Source organism: Calonectris borealis, chromosome 3 (genome assembly GCF_964195595.1).
Source record: "Calonectris borealis chromosome 3, bCalBor7.hap1.2, whole genome shotgun sequence".
Lineage (NCBI taxonomy): Eukaryota > Metazoa > Chordata > Aves > Procellariiformes > Procellariidae > Calonectris > Calonectris borealis.
Window position 1 is genome coordinate 109,183,618 of NC_134314.1, and position 20,285 is coordinate 109,203,902.

The following is a 20,285-nucleotide window of genomic DNA, read 5'->3' on the forward strand; positions in this document are numbered from 1 at the left end:
CCTGAGCTTCACATTCCCCGCCAGCTTCTCCTTGTTGGGGAGAACAAGGTCCAGCACAGCACCTCTCTTCATTGGCTCCCCTATCACTTGGGGAAGGAAGTTGTCATTGATGCATTCCAGGAACCTCCTGGATTGCTTATGCCTTGCCATGTTGTCCCTCCAACAGATATCGGGGTGGCTGAAGTCCCCCATGAGGGCCAGGATTGTGAACGTGAGGCTGCTCCTATCTGTCTATAGAGGGCCTCATCCACTCGGTCTTCCTGGTCGGGTGGCCTGTAGCAGACCCCCACCATAGTCACCTGTCCCTGCCCTCCCTTTAATCCTGACCCATAAGCTCTCGGTCGGTTCCTCATCCATCCCCAGGCAGAGCTCCATGCACTCCAGCTGGTCGTTGACATAGAGGGTGACACCCCCTCCTCATCTCCCCTGCCTGTTCTTCCTAAAGAGCCTGTATCCTTCCATTCCAACACTCCAGCCATAGGAGCCATCCCACCACGTCTCCGTGATGCCAATAAGATCATAGCCATATAATAAAATAATAACGATAAATAATATTCGTACCGGTAATACTACCAGTTCTTTCTCATAGCAAGAGGTTTCTAGTCTTTAAGTGAAGTCCACACTGGGCTTCTCTTGCAGTTTGTTTTAGAGTTGCCGTGGCGAGCAGCAGAGATGCTGCAGGGACCGGTCCCCAGGCCGGGCTGCTCCTGGGGGTCCGGGCACGGGGTGTTAAATCTGACTTTCCTTACGGGCAGCCCACCTGCCCCCCTCGGCCACGTCTGTCCCAGGACAGGCTCCTGCTGTCCTGTGCTTGCACAACCAGGAGGGACTGGAGCCGCCTTCAGGCTCCACAACCTGATCTCTCCTTCAGTGCAAAACCAATCCAGGTTTTCGTGGCCTTTGGTCCCAAGCGCTCCCTACGGCGCTGCCCGCGGTGCGGCTGCGAGGGCGAGGAGCCGGGGAAGCGCGTGGCTGCACCAGGCAGCTCTAACGCCCCTGGGTGCTTTGATATCCTTGAGAGCAGAAATGGCGGGGTGGCACTCAGAAACCACTCAGCGGGAGCCGCAACGTAGCGCTAGTGAAAAACAGAAAGACCGAAATAATTCCTGGTGTGGAGCTGCCTTTGGTGGGCTTCCCTGCAGAAGAGGGGTGGAGAAACTCAGGTCTCTCCCGGGGGTGCCCCTCACCCAGCCCGGAGCCCCCCAACGCCCCAGCTCTGCTCTCACCCTGCCCTGCCCTCTGCAAAGCCAGTTCCCGTTTGTCAGGATCTGTCCCCGGCGCAGGGTCCTTCCCTACTCTGGCTTTTATGCAGCACTGCTCCCAGCGTGTGCTGGGGTAACCGAAGCTGGAGCCTGATCCCCCCAAAATCTTCATGGACGCGAAAGCCGGCTCCTGGGTTGTTCCCAGGCTGCCGCAAGCTGCGCGGGGCAGACATGGACCATACACCAGGCAAATGCTTCCCATATGCCTTTATTTGCAAAGTTACAGGATTTCTTTACAGGCACTGTGCGTTGGTGTTTCAGACTGGTTCAGGTTTTTCTCTGTATTACCAATGACCGAGAGGGCAGGTGGGAGCGGGGAAAATCCCTCATAGCAACCATTCCAGCCTCCAGAAAGGCATAAGACATCTGAGAGGAACAATCTGCTTCTTCTGAAGCCACGAAGCGAGGAATCTGGTTTATAAACAGGCTTAAAAAATAATATACATATATAAGAGCAGCTTGAAGCTAAAGTACAGCGATAACTGGTACATACGTATGCATATCTGTTCACACCCTTTCTCCAAAGCTGGAAAAGGCATGGTTTAAAAACTAAAACACAGTTTTAAAAAAAAAAAGGATTCCATGCATTAAGTTTTAGTGTTTTGTGCAATTAAAATGGGATGAAAATAAATATAACTTAAAAAAACCCAACCTTTTCCATGACACTAATGGAACAGAGGCAAGTCTATAAGGCACTTCCACATGGGCTATTCTAGAAAGCCTGGCAAAGAGCTAAAACAGTGCAACCATTTACAATGGCATCAGATGAGCTAAAGACATCTGTCTGGTGAGATATGAACCGAGAAAAACCTTAGGAGGCTTCAATCCTCGGGAAAGAGGCTGGGGCATGGCTGCAGACGGCTCAATGGCCAACTCCTCCTCCTTATTGCTGCCAGGAGAAGACCTCCCCCACCGAGGACGCTGGACCCACCGAATGATGGCAGAGGGGCTCTGAAGCACCGCTCGTGGGCAGTGAGATGAGACGGCAGGTTTGGGGATGGAGCGGGTGAGGGATTTGCAGCTGTCGAGCTCCTGCACCACCTCCAGCGCTGCACGCTCCTTCTGTCCTCAAGGCGAGGGACTCCCCGGCTTGCCCTCCAGCCTCCCCTCCCCACCGTCCTCTTGATCGCTGACCTTTAGTGAGCCAGCTCTGCCGCAAGCAAGCTGCTGAGTTCAAATGTTCCAGGAAGTTAAAAAATAGCCTCCGCCCTAAATAGGGAACTGGGTGTTTTCGCAGGAGCGGGAGCGCAGAGGCCGTACATGCAGCCCGAGCAGGCGGGGAAGCCAGCGCCGAAGAGCAGCGGCAGAGTCAGCCAGCTCTGCGAGAAAAAAGGGAAGGCACGGGGATGCCTGACCTCAACTCTGCTTCGCCAAAGATGACTAACCTGGCCACCTCGAGAGCTGCTTTGCTGCTGTAACCCTTCACCGCCGCTGATAAAAATTACAGAGATGCTCCAGGTGGGAGAGTCGCCCTGGGCCAGGTGCAAGCATGGGTGGCACTACCCCTGCATGTGCTCGGCTGCTGCCGAAAAAGACTGATCAACCCGGATGGCTACTTTAGGTCTCATCATAGTCCCTTATAAGCTATTTTTCTCTCCCCTAGCCCTGCCCAAAGTCTTTATTCCCCGTGGAGGGCTGGAGACCCCAGCTAAGGAGGGTTGGAGACCCCAGCTAAGGAGGGCTGGAGACCCCAGCTAAGGAGGGCTGGAAGCAGCTCCTAGCAGGGGAGCTGGGTCTCTAGAGAGGAGCTCGAAGTGTTACCCACCATGCCAGTGCACTCAGCGTGGGGCACGTGGGTGGGAAGCACCTGGCCACGGTAAATACCTGTGCCTGACCACGTGGCCCCACAGCAGGAGGGAAACCCTCACCCTCCAGTGCCACCTGAAAATAACTGAGCAACCTCTACGGGATGTCTTGAACGCAAAGAAAAACCCAAATCTGCCCTTCTAGCATCTCTTAAGGACTCGGCACAGCCAGGTCCCTAGGCTGAAAGATGCTGGCAAAGACAACTAAAGGGCTCCCACCCCAGTATCCTTTGCTGTCTCCAGGCCTTGCTCACGCACCCTGGCTGCCAGAGGGTCCTAGGCACGGCCACTGAGTGTTTTCGGGATGAAGCTACCGATCGCAGCGCAGGGGGAGGCTCCTTCCTCTGCCAGCCCTCTTAAAGGCCCTCTTAAAATCAGGCTGCGCAAGAGACAAAAGCGTGATAGGCAAAGCACACGCCTGCCTAAGCAACCCCTCCGGGCTGCTCCCGGCCGGCACGGCCGCATGCTCCCACCGCATCTGCGAAGCCAAGGTTTCAAGTTCAGCTTTTGTTCTGGCAGGTTAGCTCTCTATTTACACGGAGAGGGAAAAAAAACCCCAAGACAACCTAAAAAACCACAACAAAAACACATTAAATAGGGAGAGTATAGCTTTCAAACGGGAAGGGCGAGGGCTGGAAAGTGTCTTGTAGTGCAGTTCAGAAGAGTCAGTCGGGGGCAGGTTGGGGGTAGTGGCAGAGTTGGACGCGCGGCTTTAATGCAAGTCTTCGCTCTGGGACAACTCTGTCAGGATCTGAATGAGGTTGTCCAGCCCCCAGAGGTAGCCGTCCTCCCTGTTCCCTTCCACCCAGGGCACGTTGTGCTGGAGAACTTGTCCCTCCGGCAGCGGGGTGGTTTTCCCAAAGTCAATCATCCAGACTTTGGCCTGTTCCTTCTTGTCGTGAATGAAGAGGAGGGAGCTCCCGATTACCTGCGGGGAGGAAAGCGAGTCAGTGGTGCTCCTATTGCTCCTTCTCAGCCAGCTTTGGGGCTTTCAGACACCTTATCTCAGGCTGCATTTGCAAGGGATGATGCTGAGATTTTGCATGAGCAAAAGCAAGCTCTGTGTGTTGCTGGCTGTGTTTGCACATGCAAATCGGGTATTCAGACAAGCTGATTTACTCATACAAATCCCAGCTCTTGGCAGGAGAGGATCAGAAAAACATGGGCATGAAAGATAGAGATGTCATTTTGGAAACTGAGTCAAGGTGCCTGGGGAAGGAATGAGATGAATTGTCTCAGCCTTCAGAGGGGGATTTTTTCCAAGGACAGTTCTTTGTGACCAGCTCGTGCTATTCACGCTCACCAGCCCTGCAGACATCACCACAGGGATGGGTACGCTCCAAGTACAAGTTACTTGCAATGTGCTGTCTCCTGCCTGAAACCCAGATTCCCCCTAGAATATCCTCCTGGCTTTCACAACGCTCTGGGAATGCAAGTTACAGAGGTGCATGTATATGAATTTCCTTTTCCATGAGTTCACTCAGCTGCATCTGCTTTGAAGGGCTCTTTCATATCCTGATCGGCCTTTGGGAAAATCCTGCAACAAGTATTGGCCCGGGGAAGCCCATGGGTGCATTTGGGAAGGTGAAGCACATCGCCTGTGACAGCAGAAGTCTCAAAGCCTGTCACAGCGGGACGAGACCCCACGAGCCCAATGCTCACCACCCACGGAGCAGAGAGATGCTCAGCAGGTGGGTGCCTCCAGCTCAGCCCCCTGGCCCATCCCGGCTCGCAGTCCCAGCCAGGCTGCCGCCCAGCAGCAGCTCCGCTGTGGCTTCCCAACACTTAGGGAACACGTATCGGTGTCAGGCCATTCACCATCGTGCTCTTCTGCTGAATCTGTTCCTCCAGTCAGAAGATTTTAGCAGGCAGTACTACAGAAAAGCACCAACGGGTGTGCTTCAGAGCTGTCCCAAATGAAGATTGCTTTCCAAATTATAGCCGATGTGCATGAATTGGTGGATTACAAATTCGCTTGCCCTTGTATCACAAATAGGGACCTTGGTGACCAGAGCGCAACGGCTGTTAGCAGACAGGACGCAGTGTGCTGAGAGCCAGGAGCGCCCCATAAGCTGTGCAGATACGTGGAGGAGCGCAGCTCTAGGGGCATCCAGCTGCTGTCAGCCCCCCAAAACAGCAGCACTGAATGTTACCGGGGACTCCCATGTCCGTGCTATCAGCAGGGTTTAGTTTGAGGTTTGCCTTTAGACGAGCGTTTTGAACGGGAAGCATGTACTGTTTGCAAAAGCTATTATGAATTTACATTTCTGAGGAGACTTCCTCCTCCAGCACATTGGGAAAACGTCCAAGGTCCAGAGATATCTATTATTTCCCAGAAATGCTTATCTTTAGCTTTTCTCCTTCTAAGCTCTTATAGCCCTCTCTTGGCCAGATCACAGCATTTTAACTTTCAGGAAAAGCCTTTTGCTGACATTCTTCGCTCGCCTGTCCTAGGTCGCCGAATTCTCCTGCAGCTCCTCGGAGGAGCCCTGCCCAGCGAGGGCCCCGTGGAGGGGGTGCTTCACCTCAAAGTGGGACGGAAAGTCAAAGCTGCTGCTTTTTAACTTTTAAGGAGTGGAAACTCCTTTCAAAACCTCCTTGAAAGGCTGTTTTGTTTCTGTGTTTTCGAACAAAACCCTGGCACTTGGTTTCAGGGAGCATTTTGTTTCCCGTGCTCAACTGACCTGAAACCTCGGTTTTGAGATTTCCCTTCCAATCGCCTTACAGGCGCTGCCGTAGGAGGCACGGCCCCATCTGCCTCCGGCTCCCGGCAGGATTCTCCGTGTGCGGCCAGGGCCGAGGTGGCTCACGCAGCTCCGGCTGAGGGACAGCGGGCTCTTGGAGCTGTGGCTCCTACTCCCTGTGAGTCAAGGGTTCCTATAGGGCTCTTTTGCCCATAGACAACACGTGCCAAGGACATGCGCGCTCATGTTTTGTTAAGTAGATGCAATAGCAAATACTCTTTGCCAATGCTAAATCAATAAAATGATGTAATTAAATTATGGAGTATTCCAATTCCTGTTGAAAAGGCCAAAAAATGTAGCGCTTCCTCTTTGTTTTCCCACCAGAACTGAATTTTCACTGTAGAAAATGTTGATTTCGTGGACACTCGTTCCTGGAGGAAAATCCTTCCAAGGGAAGAGTCCTTACCGTGGTGCCCCAACCAGCCCAGCAAAGGCAGTTTTGGGATATCTGCAATTTATGGCTACGCTGAAGCCTTGTTTGATCACATGGAGCAACTGGCAGCCAAATGATACCTGATCCGCATTCAGACAGGCATTTTTGTCCAGAAAACCCCTATACTTTTACACTAAGGATTTTTCCCAGTCATATAAACCCGTAAGCAGCCCAAATTCCTCCTAGATCACTTTTGATCTCTATGAACATTGGTTTTCAGTAGATTTGAGCACATGTCAGATGCATGAACATTATATCAGTCATCAGCTGTACTTCCACATAAGTATTAGATAAACAGGGGTATGAAAATATGGATATAAGAATAAATTCAAGATTGTAGAAATTTACAGCCTCTGACTTTGACTTCTTTTCTCTCCTTGGACAAGCTCAGATTAAACCATTTGCATTTCCAGGCAGATCTATCTAAACACGAGTATTACCTCATGGCACTTGAAGAACGGGGATGTCTCCAGGGTAGCGCGGATGCCCTTCAACCGGTTAAGGTAACTGTTCTGGAATTACAAAAAAAAACAAACCAAAACAAAACCCAAGCTGTCAGCACTGCGGGAAGCCCACATAAAAACTGCTGCATGGGGCAGACTGGGAAGTCACCCCTCCCAGCATCCTCTCCCTGATACCGTGTTTGCATGGAGAGATGCCGGGGGTGTCCCTCAGCCACCCTGCGCTAAGCATCCTCCCATGGACCTGTGCCCTGTGAGGGTGTCCCCTCTTTTTTTGGATCCACTTATCCTTTTGGCCTCTACGGCATTCTGTGAGCTCCTGTGGCTTCCAAAACTTAGTGAGAGCATTTGCTTTTGCTGAAACGGTGCTTTCTGCAGACTTTCCCCTCTGCATCCAAGGTGCTCCCGAGGAGGGAACAGCTAATTCAGCAGCCGCTGCTGCGTGTGCACAGCCAGGCTGCTTTTTTCTCTCACCTGCGCTCTTTTTAATAGGTCAACTCTTCACCTCATCTGTCATTTTATCACTCAGTCAGTCAAGCATCGTGAGACACTTCTGTAACTCCGTATCAGCACTTCTGCAAAGTTGGTACCATAGGTGGAAGGGCTTTTCACACTAGTCAACACCCAGTCACTACAACACTCAACACACGTGCCTGTTCGAGCATCCCTGCAAATTGCTGGAAGGCACTAAATGTTCTCAGGGGGCCCCTTTGACAATTTGATTTTGAGGTTTAGATAGAAGGACTAAGCACAGGAACATGCACAGCAGGTATCTGGGCACTGCAATACACCTAAATGTTCACACTGGCTGCGTGGGGAGATGTGGGGGTCGCTGTATTGCAATGGTTTGGCCAAGGAGCCCCATCCAGAGCCAGGGCATGATGGTGTGAGTGTGCCCCAAGCTCCTTGGGGATAAAATGCAGCCAGGCAACTTCTTTTTCAGGTCCAGGAATAATCCCTGGGTAACTCTTGTCAAAGCGAACATGCCGGTTTGAAGGAGGCAGTGCCAAGGGCCACTCCAGCTGGAGCCTTGCGTTTGTAGGCTTTATATAGCACAGCTTAAAATGGGAGCGCTTTGTCAAATAGGATATTTGACACAGTCAGTGTAAATTGTTTACAGCTACATCTCTTATTCTCCTGGCAACATAGAGAAACTTGGGAAATGCCAACCGCGACTTGCCCATGCGAAGGGAACCTGGCGCAGGCAGGGGGATGCCACCCATCCTGCAAGACCGAGGGCAGGACAGCCCGCTCTGCCAGGGTGGGAGCCCCCGCCATCGCATACTCAGGTAAAGAGCGGGTTCAGAGGCTGCCGTCAGCCACAGGGACGAGGCAGCAGAGCATGGCTGTGCCTCCACAGTGGGTTTTGGGGCCGACCCTTGAGCATCCTCAGCAGACTTGGACCCAGCTCAAGCAGTCCTGCTGCAGCAAACATGTCCCCTCCCAGCCCTCCACTGCTCTCCCCTCACCCCTGCGCCAGGATGGCGTTTCTCTTTGCCATTTTTCATGCTTTTTTAAGAGAGGTTGCTCGGGCTGCAGCCCCTCAGGGCAGGGAGCTGACGAGCCGAGGCCAGCCTCCGCAGGAGAAGCCCTCTCCAAGCAGCCCCCCCAGCATCCCCCACTCACCAAAACGTTGCGGTTTCCTCTGGTGAACTCCCTGAAGGCCTCTGTGACTTGTTCCTTTGTCCGTGTCTTCTTGAAGTCCCGATTCACAGTGCCATCCTCTTTCTTGAAAAGAAGGGAGAGCAGTGAGCAGGATGGGGAGGGAGGGAGCCGGGGCAGGACCGGAGTTTCAGCAGCCATGCATGTCCCTGAGTGGGATGCGACCAGCCTTTCCGGCAGCTGAAGGACCTGTCTATGGAGGAGGGGGGAGCAGAGGCAGCAGCTCTCTGCCTTGCACATTCCAAATCATCCCACAGCTCTGCCGCATTGCCCCCTAATGCAAATGGCAAGTCTCCACCACCACACGCTTGCCGAGGTCAGTGGCAATGTGGACAAGCTACCTCTCATGGACCTGGTGCTCGCTGCCAACAGAGGCTGAAGACCACCCGTTTCTGGCCACACTGTGCCCAAATGGCTTCCCACTGCTGCTGTGGCTGAGCACAGGCGCTGACACCAGCCTCGGGCTGCACCCCTGCTTGGGGAGGAAAGCAGAGCATGACCATGGCAGGTCAAAACTGAGTGTGGATGGAGACAACATCTCAGGAGCAGGCACAAAAACCCCTCCACGCAAAGTCCTCCATGAACCACTGCAGCAAGGAGATGAAGGCAAGGAGCAAGCCCTATGGCTGTCTTGCCTCATTAGTCCTTTGATAGTCCACGGATAGCAAACCCTCAAAGGCAGCAGCCCAGCACCAAGATGCAGTGAGCAGCCTTGTGCTCTCCTCCGCCTCTTCCCCAGAGGCACATCCGCGCTTGGCCCACCGCAGGGACGGCACGCAACCCTCACCCAGAGGCTCCTGGCCAAACCTCTGGGCAGCTTTGTAGGTCGCTCCCCGTTTCCCCGGTCCTGCTGGGGCTCCAATATTTAGATCAGCACGTTTCATTGTGCGGAGCGGCCACGGGTCGGGCAGGCAGAGCTCGCTTCCTGGATACAGGGGCTATTTTAAACCACACGTGCTTGTGCTCACAGCTCCGCTTGCAGAGCTCCATCCCACCGCTCCAGTCAGCTCGTTTGCACACAATAGAGTGAAGGGACAGAGGCCAAAAAGACATCCCGTGGGCTGGGGAAGATGAAGTAAGAATGAAGAAGCAGAGCAGAGGCTGGGGAAGGAAGACAGCACAACAAATCACCTGCCCTGGAGATTTATGTGCCCTGGCTGGACTTTGAGACCCTTCCAGGGAAGTGCCCCGGGATGGGGCCCTGTGCGTCCCCGAGGGCTGGCCATGGGCATGGTGGACAGTCCAGCCTGGGGGAAGGCCGAGTGCCCAGGCTGCAGAGAGCTGGGCAAGGTGAGCCCAGCACCAAACGTGCACACCTGACGTGCAGTTTGGGATGAATCACACAGCACACTTCCAACTTCCAGCTAGCATTTTGTGCAAGTGTTAACCAAGGCGATTACGAAAGCAACGTGTGAAAGGTCTTAGTCTCCAGGAAAAGCTTTGTTTGCATGGGGTGCAACCGATGCACCCAGCTTCAAATCACCCTGGACCCAACCTGACCACCTCTCGCCCCTGCACCGGTGCTGCCACAGAGTATAAAAGCAAGGCTAACAGCTGGCAGAGCCTGCACCAGCAAAGGCCAGGGACCACCGTCTCGCTGGAGACCTCCTTGCTGTAGCAGCCATCCTGCCGATGGACCAAGCAGAGCCGGGCCCTCTGCTTTCGGCTGTGTCTCACAAGGCATCAGGCTGCAGGAGTGCAGGCAGGTGGCCTCGCTGAGGATGCTCTGGTGGCATGTGCGTGACGTATAGGGGAAGGGCGCTACGCTGCTATATGTCCGTCACGTGAGCCCTGACGTGGCAGTTCAGAAATCAACACACCCTCTCCCTGGGGGATGATAGATATCAATTTGGAGAAGTGCCACAGCACTAATTCCACATGTAAAGAGCACAACTTTCCACAAAGCATCCAAGAAAGGAGATGGGCTTCTAAGGGCTCCTAAAAATAAATGAAAACCACAGATGGCCTTTCAGATAAAGCAATCTAGGCTTCAGGAAAGCCAAACAGCCTATCCGTAATGCTGCTCCCACAATTACCCCCCTCCCGCGGTTTCCTTGTCCACCCAGAAGCTGCTGCCATGGGGCTGACAACGGCCATGACATTTACAGGTGTCCGAGCCTCGAGGGGGCTGCCTTCCACACAGCAGAAGTGTGAGGGGGGCTGATAAGGGCTATCGCAACCTCCGCCCCACCAGCTATTCCAGTTTGCGCTGGCGTCACTGGGGCAGGCTTCGGGTCCGCCAGTTCCCCCTCTGGCACTGTGTCTGGCCTCAGATGGGGCTCAAGAGCCGCCTGTCTTGGGAAAGTCAGGTGAGGGTTTTCAGGGCTGGTTCTGGGACCCCACAAATGTCCCAGCACCAGGGAATACCGTCCCACCGAGACCTTGCTGCAGGCAATGGTGAGTGACTCTCAGACCAGAGCAGGCACTCGGGAGCGAAACTTCTTGCAATGAGCTCCAGTAAGCTCCAACTAGGTCACCAGGGATCGCTTGTATTACTTTTAGCAGGGTAATTTTATTAATAGCTACTGTTTCTAAGAGTTCAAGCTACTCCAGAAAGTTAGATGAGTGTCCTTATCTCCTTTTGCAGAGGAAAATTTCCATTTTAAAGAACCACCGGATCCTCGAGGCCACCTGGGAAAGCAAGAGCTCAGCCAGGAAAGGGTCCCCCATCCTCATTCCCAACCCTGAGCTGCCTGTTCACCTCACCTGCCCGCGCTGTCCCGAAGGCTACTGCTGCTCCCCTCCCTACCCTGTGCCCCCTTCCAGCCCACACACCCAGGGCCAAATCCTGCCCTTCCCTTGCACAGCAAGGTGCTCTCCTCTACCAGCCTCCGGCCACGAGCGAGGGGCAGGGCAGATTCACCCCTGCTGTTCCCAGGGAAGCATCCTCAGCAGGAAAGAAAACATGGGAAGACTTGTCATTAAATAATATTTTCCTGAAATTTCCTCAGAGGGCTCAGTAGCAGCTCAGGGCACCGAATGCGCTTTCCCTAATGTGGAGACTCGACCCCAGGAATAGGGCAAATACAGCGATAGGGCACAGCACGACCAGCTCTACAGCCCTGCTGGAAAAAAAGCCAGCCGGGAACCAGCGTGAACTGTTAATGCTTTAGCTTAGGGGAAAATAATCCAGAAGCTGAGGGATTTAGGGAGAATTACAGTAATTAGAGCCTTGATCAAATTAGTCAGCCCCTAGCAGCAGCAGCAGGATTACTCCTGGAGGCCAGCACTCCTAAACATTTTTCAATTAAAGGGCTGCCTCAACTCTTTGAAAAAAATCCACTGCTCACGTCGTGCAGCAGCTCACTTTAGGTGGGCTAAAACAGGGGTGCAACCCTCACCACTCCTTTATGGCTTTTATTTCCCTCTGCAGTGCTTTTTGGCCCGTGTGGGAATACGATTTGAGTTTTTTTTACATTTTTCATTTCAAGCGGTTCACATATGACCTGCTTTTGCCGTGAAGCCTCCTAAACGTCCCCAGATCACGGGCTGAGAAGCACTGCTGGAGGCCAAGGATATATTGTGTTGGCCTATAAATAGACAGATATTCCTGATTATAGCAAGAAAGCAGGGAGAAGAAACAGTGCATGGGAGCTTTGGTCCCAACTGGCCCACTCCTTTCTTTATACAGCCTCAGTTTTATAATAAGCACCAGCAAAACAACAGCAATAGGAATGCAAAACAGCAGCAATGGGAACTAGGCAAAGGGTTGTCCTGAGCCGGAGCAGCTCACAGCGTGCTTGCGGACGCCCACGGCAGAAAAGGGTTTTTGGGAGAGCTGGGGAGATCAGGGAAGAGCCGCAGGAGCGGGCAAGTGCCCTGACCCAGAAAGCTGGTGTGGGGGAACACGACCGGCAGCATCCCAGGCAGGGGCATGGGACGGGCAGGGGTGCTTCACGTTGCTTGCCACAAAACTCTTGAAGGGATTCAGCCCAAGGGCTGCTCCTTGGGTTTCTGAGAGTGGTTGAGTTAGAGATAAATGCACTGTCCTCTGCTGGCCATGAAACAGTTGAATGAAGAAGGTGCCCTCCTGCCTGTGTGCAACATGCTCTGCTGGGCTTCCCACAGCCCAGGGACTTTGTCCCGCACAGCAGGACGGACAAGTCCCTTCCCACCAGCGGTTTGGTATGTGGGTCATCAGAAGTAGCATCTCTGAGTGACCCGCTCCTGCTGATTGCCTTTTAAAGCTGTGGTCTAACATCTGCATTTGTTTGCTGTTTGACCGGTGAGGTGAAGGGGAACACTACTGGGAAAGTCTACAAGATCTGGTGTAAAGGCTTTTTCCAGGGAATGGCTTCATTTGTTTAAATTCTATCATTTCGACACCGCTACCTCCAGTCAGGAGAGGTGCAGGAGTTTAAGGCCACAGAGACCCAGACGGGCATTCTGGGAGAATTCCGCCTGACTCAGAGAGGAGAAAAACGATCTGTGATCAAGAGAAACTCCTCCAACCAAGATACATGTAGAAATGGAGCCATTGTTTCCGCTAAGAGCGAGCGGCTGCCCTGAGCTACTGCCTGGGCCCCCAGCAGTGCCCCAAGCCTGAATTACTGCAGGCACGACTTGACTGAGCTCCCTTCGGCTGCCAAGCCAATGCCATGCCAAGGCACGCGATGAAATCCTTAGCTTAAGCGCTATATTACCTTTAATTCATGTTGGCCAGCTATCAAACGGTATATGCCATTGCTAACGTTCACGCAAGTCTTCTATCACTAATACAACTGCTCTGCGGTTACACACCTCACCCTGTTCAAGTGCCACCCTGGACATCTGTCTCACCACAAAGTCTTCTTGCCAGGAGAAAAACTCCTGGGCTGGCTCATCTAACGGGGACACAAAAGCATCCCAGCAGGTATCTCCAGAAACCTGAGCGTGAGGTCTGAGCAAGCGCGGTCAGCAGGTTACACATGCGTGCAGGTGCCAGCAGAAAGTGCTGCTGCTTGTGTTCGCCCCATTTCATAGGGCTCAGTTGCTGAATTTTTCCAGCTAGGGATGTAAATACAGCCGCCTCACCGACTGCAGCTAAACTCACAGCTGCAACCACAGATCGGCACACGTTCAAGCTGGGATTTAGATTAATGGCCGAGCCTAGCGGTACACCAGTATCAAAAGCAAACAACTAACTTGAGTCTTCAAGTTGGAGGACGGCACTTTGCATTTCACAGTCGGGGAAATCAACCAAGCAGCTGATATAATGAGATTATGGCTAAACCTGTCCTCTTGCATTGATGCCCTGCGCTCAGCTGCGCTCTCAGCAGAGCAGCGCTGCCCCGGACCAGGTGCCTGACGAGGGTGGCTTGGCTGCAGGGACCGGGGATGTCCTGATGTGACACAGTCTTGCCACCAGCCTGCTGTGTGTGTGCCTCTGTGAGTGAGTTTGGTCACCGACCGCTCCCAGCAGCTGTTCCCCCTGCTCTGCACACCTGGAGCAGCCTCACCTTTATCCCCTCGATCCTGAAGCCCAGCGTGGCAGTCGAGCTGATGGTCTCCCTCCACTGCATGTAGCGGGGCTTGGTTACTGCCCGCAGCACGTTCTCCTCCTCGGTGGGGGCGTCGGGGTCCACTTCGATCATCTTCTGGTACATGTCCTTCCTCAGGCTCGGCTTCTTCCGGGCCTTTATCAGCTCCTCCTCCAAGTACGTCCTACAAGGAGGGAGCAGGGGATATTAGCAGGGCCATAGGGCCACCGCACGAGGTGCCACATACCCACAGACATGCCCCAGAAATCAGGCCTATCCAGGACAGCTGATCCCTATGGAGTAGGGCAGCATAGGAAATAATGGAGCAAGTCTCATTGCAGGTGAATTGATCCTGATTTAATTAGTGCCCCCATCATCAACACCTGATATCTTTTCAGTTCATCAAGGAACCTCAACCAGTTTGGCAATAACAAGGGGGGTTATTTCTCACAGGTGCCCCCTGCTGCCACCCCTTGGTCCTGGGGGCCTCTCCCCTGACCCTCAGCAAACCTGGGCAGCGACCTAGCGGCTCTCACAAACTAAACATGGCTTTCAAGATGTGAAACTGCCCACATGCTCTGGGACCCGGCTGAGCTGAAGGCAAGAGGGAGGTTGCCGAGCCCCAGCCCTCGGCGTTAGCGGCTGCTCCCTCTGAGGTTTGGCCGATGTGGGCGGCTGTTGCCAAAGCTGCTCCCGTGCCTCTCCCGCGCTTTCCCGTCCCCTCACCCTGTGCACCGCGAGGGTGTTTTCACACAGTGTGGTTTTGCTGATGATGATTTTGCCCAGTATAGTCTGTTTTAAATGGACTATCTAGTAAAAGCTTCCTGTACAGGACGGCGCAGAGAAGGGATGCAGCCTTGGCCAGGTGCTTACCATCACCCCTGGGACCACGGCATGCCACTGGGGTGGGGGAATGGGGGAACGAGGGTGTAGAGGAGCGTGCAAAGACCTTGGTTTTATTTATCCTTCAGAGGAGCACCACTCTGTGCCAGAGCACGCCAGTGAGAACTTCTGCACTCTGGCATGCAGAAAATCATCATCCACAAACCAATACTTCCTGCAGCAGTAATAAACCACTACGTATCTCCTCTTGCGGCTCCCAAACCTGCCCCAGCTCAGCCCGGCAAGCGCCCAGGCTCTCTCCAAACAACTCGCCACACTGGGTGAGATGTCCCAGCAAAATGACACAGGAATGACCCTATCTGTCATCTCCTTCCCCCCAAATCCAAACTGCTCTACACCTCCCACTAGCCATGCCCAGCTCTGCAGAGGGGCTCTGCCTTCTCCCCATGTCCCTTGTGCCAAAATCCCAGCACTGAGCATGCGGTTCACCTCATGCACGAGGAGGATGCTAGGCAGGCTACGTGGGATGGTGTTCTTGTGTTTCCCACAGGCTTAGCAAGGCAAACTGGTGTCTTTTCTCAGGGCAGGCACACGATCACTGAGCAGACATCCCCAGGGCATCAGCCCCTTTGAAAAACACTGCAGATAAAAGCGATGAAAGGCTTCACCTGAGATCACCAAACCCATGATTTTTGGGCAGATGGAATAAAATAGCAGAATAAAGCAGCCGCGTGCTCAGAAGTGCTGTTCATGCCACTCAGAAAGCTAGATTTCCTTTTGATGAGAATGACAGATCGTCTGTGTCTGCGGTTTGGTCCCCCCACACTGCTTCAGGCTTGAACCATCGCCAGGGCTTAAGAAAGACAAAGTTTTGTCTAGGGGCGACTGGAGGAGGCTGCTGCATCCCAAAGCCACATTAGCAGGAAAAACCCAAACCTGTATCTGCCTGCCAGCAAGCTGCTGGCTCAGAGGACAGGTTTTATAGCCCTGAGGTTTAATTTATCTGCTAGAGCCTCTCCTGCCCGGCCGCGGGGATGCCCCACTCCCCAGCATTAGCCCAATTCACCCTCCTACAGCACCATCTCATTTAACAATGATGATGCCCAGCACATTTGCCTGCTTGCCGCTCTGCCTGTCTTAGTTCCGAAAACGCAGGTGCACAAATCACCCAACCTGTGATTTGTGCGCGGGAGGCTTTCCTCCTCCCAGACACAGCCGCCGGAGCACCCGGGCAGCATGACCAGCAGGTCTTCTTCTGGTGGCTGTCATCCCTGGGTCCAGAGTGGGTCCCGTCTCCTTCCCGCAGCAGCATGGTGAGTGCCAGCCAGGGCCACGTGGCTGCGCCGGGGCCCCCTGCCCTTCTCTCCACCCCTCCGGTGGAAAGTATTCCTCGCCTCTTCCCTGCTGACAGCCCGACACGCCAGTTCAAGTTTCACATCGGGAGTTCAGGAGGGGAAAAAAAAGATTCCTCCCTCCCACAGAAACCATCAGCTTTTCCAGTAGCGCAAGCGTCTCCACCACATCTGGGCTGTGCCTTAGCCAGCGAGGGGGGTCTCAACCCAACCCTGCCGCCAGCCTGCCGCAGACGCAGAGCCGAGCGGTGGCCCGAGGCTGCTCCAAAACTGGCAGCCGCCTGGGGCTGTGCTCACATTTGCTCTGGGACACCCTCGTCAGCTGTGGTGTTGCTGCTGGCCAAGCGGCTGCAGCCGGGGATCTTGGCGTATCTCTAGATGGTTCTCAAGGAGGACACGGGTAATGTTGCTCATCTGTCAGGAAATGTTTCAAGAACTTTGCATGAAAGGCACTAAACTACTTAGCACACACATTTTATCCCTCAAGTGTGCATGGGAACAAAGGGTGAGCAGAGGGAAAGTTTCTTGCTCACTGAAGCTGTGCCATTCAAGTGTCTTTATTTCACCCCTCTGGCACCTTGGGCTGGATCTCCCACATCTTTTGTTCCCTGCCCCTTGATTGTGTCCTCCTGCAGCAGAGAGAGGCAGGTTGCCATCCTCCTAAAAGCTACTGTGCCATTCTGGTGTACCCAAACCCGGAGTGCTGTCCCCTCCGCTGCACCAAACCACTTTCCCAGTGCACGGGACAGTCCACAAGCAGAGAAGGAAAGAGCCTGGTGTGTCCTTCCCCTACCCAGGCTTCCCCATGGCTCTCTCCTCACACTGTTGGCTTAGCTTTTCCTGAAGACAGCTGAGCCTGGTGTTCTCACTGGTGTGTTTCAGAAGGTTTTACCCAGGAGATGCATTTGCTTTGAGTATCCCATCTTAAAACTCAAACAACGTCCCCAAAGCCACTCACCTGACCCCCATTTTGCAGTCCATAACGCAGGGGGAGTCAAATTCAGCCAGCAGATCTTCCATCTGGTTGTATCGCTCCCCATCCTTCACAACATCGCCGTGGTAGGCAGGAACATAGGGCTTCAGGACATCGTTCATCAGGCGGTCGAGGCAGCGCTGCTCCGATTCACAGTGCTTCTTCAGTATCCTGCCGTTGGCCGCTGCCTTGAAACTACCTGAGGGTGACAACGTGGCACTTGTTTTGGATGGGGGATGATGCTGTGCCTTCCCAAAAGAAGGGCAGCCCAACACCTTGGAAGCATGTCCGTTTACACCTGCACCCGAAAGAGTCCCTGCAGGCTGGGACTTATAAGCTCGGGCTGCCAGATTCACGTGTAGTGACAGAGGTTTATGACCGGCAATGTCACACCTTAAACAGGGCAGAGACCTGCCCTGCAGCACCCAACACATTTGCTTCACGGTAGGTTCACACCCTTGTCTCTAGGCTCTGGGGCATCTTTGTGCTGGGCAGCATCACCTGCTTTGCTGTGGATCAGCAAGGGGACTTGGGTCTCACCCAAAGGACTCAGCTTTCTGCTGCTTGAGAAAAAAGCGGCAGGAATACCTGCTGGCCGTGGGAGACTGAAGGCACAGAGCACTGCACCTTCACGTCACCCTCCCCAGCATTTAGGTAAGTCACCCTCCTGGGCTAGAGACGTGGGAGCTGAAATCTGTGACATTCAAGCAGCAGTCAGAAGCAATTCTGGCCAACAAAGCCCATTAACCTGAGATAACGAAGAGCCTTTCCACTGCTCTGCCCCTGCCCATGCTCCGTACCTGCGTGTCCCGCTAGCTGAATCCAAGGGTACTTCTTCTTGAAAGACATCACAAATGGGGACCAGTGCACCATATTCTTGATCTTCCGCCATGATTTGCTCTAAGGGAAAAAAAAATCATGAAGGTGAATGCAATGTTTGAAGCTTTTACTGTCTGTAAAGTCACTTCAGGCAGCACGCAGCTGTTTTGGACAGGGGAGGAGGCACCGGAGCCAGCGCAGGATGGAAGCAAACAGAGAATCTGCTCTTTTCCCATTGCCCTGTGCCAAGCCGGAGCCGCTGGACCTCGACTCTACATTCAAAAATCACGAGTAACTTCACTAAAGTGGATGGCGTTACAGTGTTGTTCCAGTTGGCTGCTTCTGCCGCAGAGGGCTCAGCCATCCGCATTACCTTGTCTCCGCTCCCTGCATCCCTCTGCAGAAGCAGCAGGGACATTAACCCATCCTTGGGTACCGCATTAGATCACGGCAGACGGAGCGGGGAAGGCAGCCCAGGATTTCTACCCCACCACAAAACTCAACTCCAGCTCCCGCGGGGAAGAAGGGACGCTCGCACAAACGCGCATGGGCTCACCGCCTGGCTTTTGTTCCCCGCTGAAAAGCAGCTGCTTTGTCCATTAAGCTGGCAACCCGCGTGCGGCTGATCCGCCTGCTTTGGCCCATCCGTAACTACGTTTTAGAGAACAATTCCCTTCTGACATGTTGTGTTTCTCGCCAGATAGATTGCACAAAACTATTTACATGACTGTAACGAGGGCTGCATCGGACATACGAAAGCCTCCTTCGAAGGCTCTTTCCTGCGAGAGTTTTTCCCTGGATTGTTCTGGGGAACATGGTGCCAGTAAAAGGCAGGGGGACGACCTCTTATCTCGGCCCCAGAAGGCGACGGCGCAAACAAATCAGGCGAACAATATACAACGGTGACAATGGAAAAATGCCTTCTTGCAGGAGCTGGGACAAACAGACGGCATAGTCCTGGCTGCTCCGAGCTACTGGGTTCAGTCGGAAGCCCACAGATAAATTATCCTCATTTGCTCCGCTCTGAAGGCATGGGAGGGAGCCTTCCAGAAAGCCCAAGTAATCTCTTCCTCGTGTTTGGAGAACCGGCCCTTGTTCCAGCAACGCTTCGCAGACAGGCAGGGAAGAGCCAGCAGCCCCGACTTGCAGTTTGGATGCTTGTCGGGGGTGAACTCACGGCACAGGAATCCATGCTGGGAACTGCTGACATGTTTAAATGGCGAGGAAGAAGCCAGACAAAGGTGTTAGTGTCTAAAGCATGGAAATTACATCGGGTTCCCCCGCACCGTGCACCAGCCCCGCCGGGGAGCAGGGACGCATCGCATGGAGATGCAGGGGCTGCCTGCACGGTGGGGACCGGGGGTGGGAGAGGGGAAGAAGAAAGGTCCTTCCCCACCTCCCAGCTTGGGAGGAGCAGGGTGGCCCTTCCCTGGATGACTGCCCGTGGCCGGGAGCGTCCCGGCGCGCCCTGGCACCGGTACAGCAGCGCAGGAGTTTGGCAAGCAGCTGCCCAAGCGCGGGGTGACACCGGGCATCCCCTTCGCCCAGGTTCCTCTGCGCTGCTGCTCTGCCGCCCGGCTTGCTTGCTTTGGCAGCAGGGTCGGGCAGTTCCCTACCTGACATGAGGATGAATGTTTTTATTTCCAAACGGAGTGCCAGAACTTGTGTGCTTTAGCTGTTCTTTGTTCTCCTTTTGGCAGAAAGCGGGAGGGAAGGGGGGGGGGGTGTCCCCTCCTTTTGTTTTTAAAATAGTAACATCGAGTCCTGGCTGATGTCATGAAAAAAAGGGGCAAGAAGAAGTCTCCGAGGGAGTTTGGACTCCAGACGAGTGTGACCCACCTCCTCTAAAACAAGGAGAAGGAGTCCCCCCCTCACCGCACAGCATCGTAAGTCACTCAGTCCCAGGAAACACGCCAAGGCAACGCGCCTTCCCAAGCCAAGATTTTGTTTTTTCAGTGGTTAGAGCTTTATAGCTAAAACCTTGAGGCACTTCAAAGCGCAGGCAGAATGAAGGCAAGCAGCCCCTGGAGCAGGGCAAGCCATCCCGGCTTCCCCCTGCCGGTGCTTTCCCAGGAGCGATGCGCTCCGCTCCGGCACTGCTCCCAGCGCAGGGTAATGGCCCCCGAGTCCCCCGGGGAGAAAAAACACCACAAAAACCTATCTGCCGAGCGGAACGAGACAGAAAGCCGGTCACTGAGCACACTTGCATAGGTCGCAAGTCCCCATCCCTTTACACTGGTGGGAAATGTTTTCATCCAGACGCCACCAAGTTTCACACACACACCTTTGGCCAGGCATTTCCCACCCAAGTTTTAAGGACACGTATAAGGACGTGTTTTATGGAGAGGCTTCAGGCTGCTTCGCCCATCTGAAGCCACTCCTGGCTTGCGGGAAATAGGCTGCGAGGCAAGGCGTCGCCGCCCTGGGGGTCACCGGCAATTCTGCTTCACGAGGGCTGTTCCCCCCCGGCTT

At 54.0% G+C, this 20,285-nt stretch overlaps 1 protein-coding gene across 1 annotated transcript in view; it reads right to left on the reverse strand.

The window, feature by feature from the left end:
- Positions 1-1,454: 1,454 nt before the first annotated feature.
- The window catches only part of ITPKB (inositol-trisphosphate 3-kinase B), a 70,062-nt gene continuing 51,231 nt past the window's right edge, over positions 1,455-20,285 (reverse strand). The window contains exons 3-8 of the mRNA XM_075147263.1: positions 17,795-17,894; positions 16,980-17,193; positions 13,806-14,010; positions 8,332-8,433; positions 6,685-6,756; positions 1,455-3,995 (exon numbers count right to left, since the gene is read on the reverse strand). Of these exons, the coding sequence (XP_075003364.1) occupies positions 3,780-3,995; positions 6,685-6,756; positions 8,332-8,433; positions 13,806-14,010; positions 16,980-17,193; positions 17,795-17,894 (909 nt within the window). The 3' untranslated portion in view covers positions 1,455-3,779. The remainder of the gene's footprint in view (positions 3,996-6,684; positions 6,757-8,331; positions 8,434-13,805; positions 14,011-16,979; positions 17,194-17,794; positions 17,895-20,285) is intronic.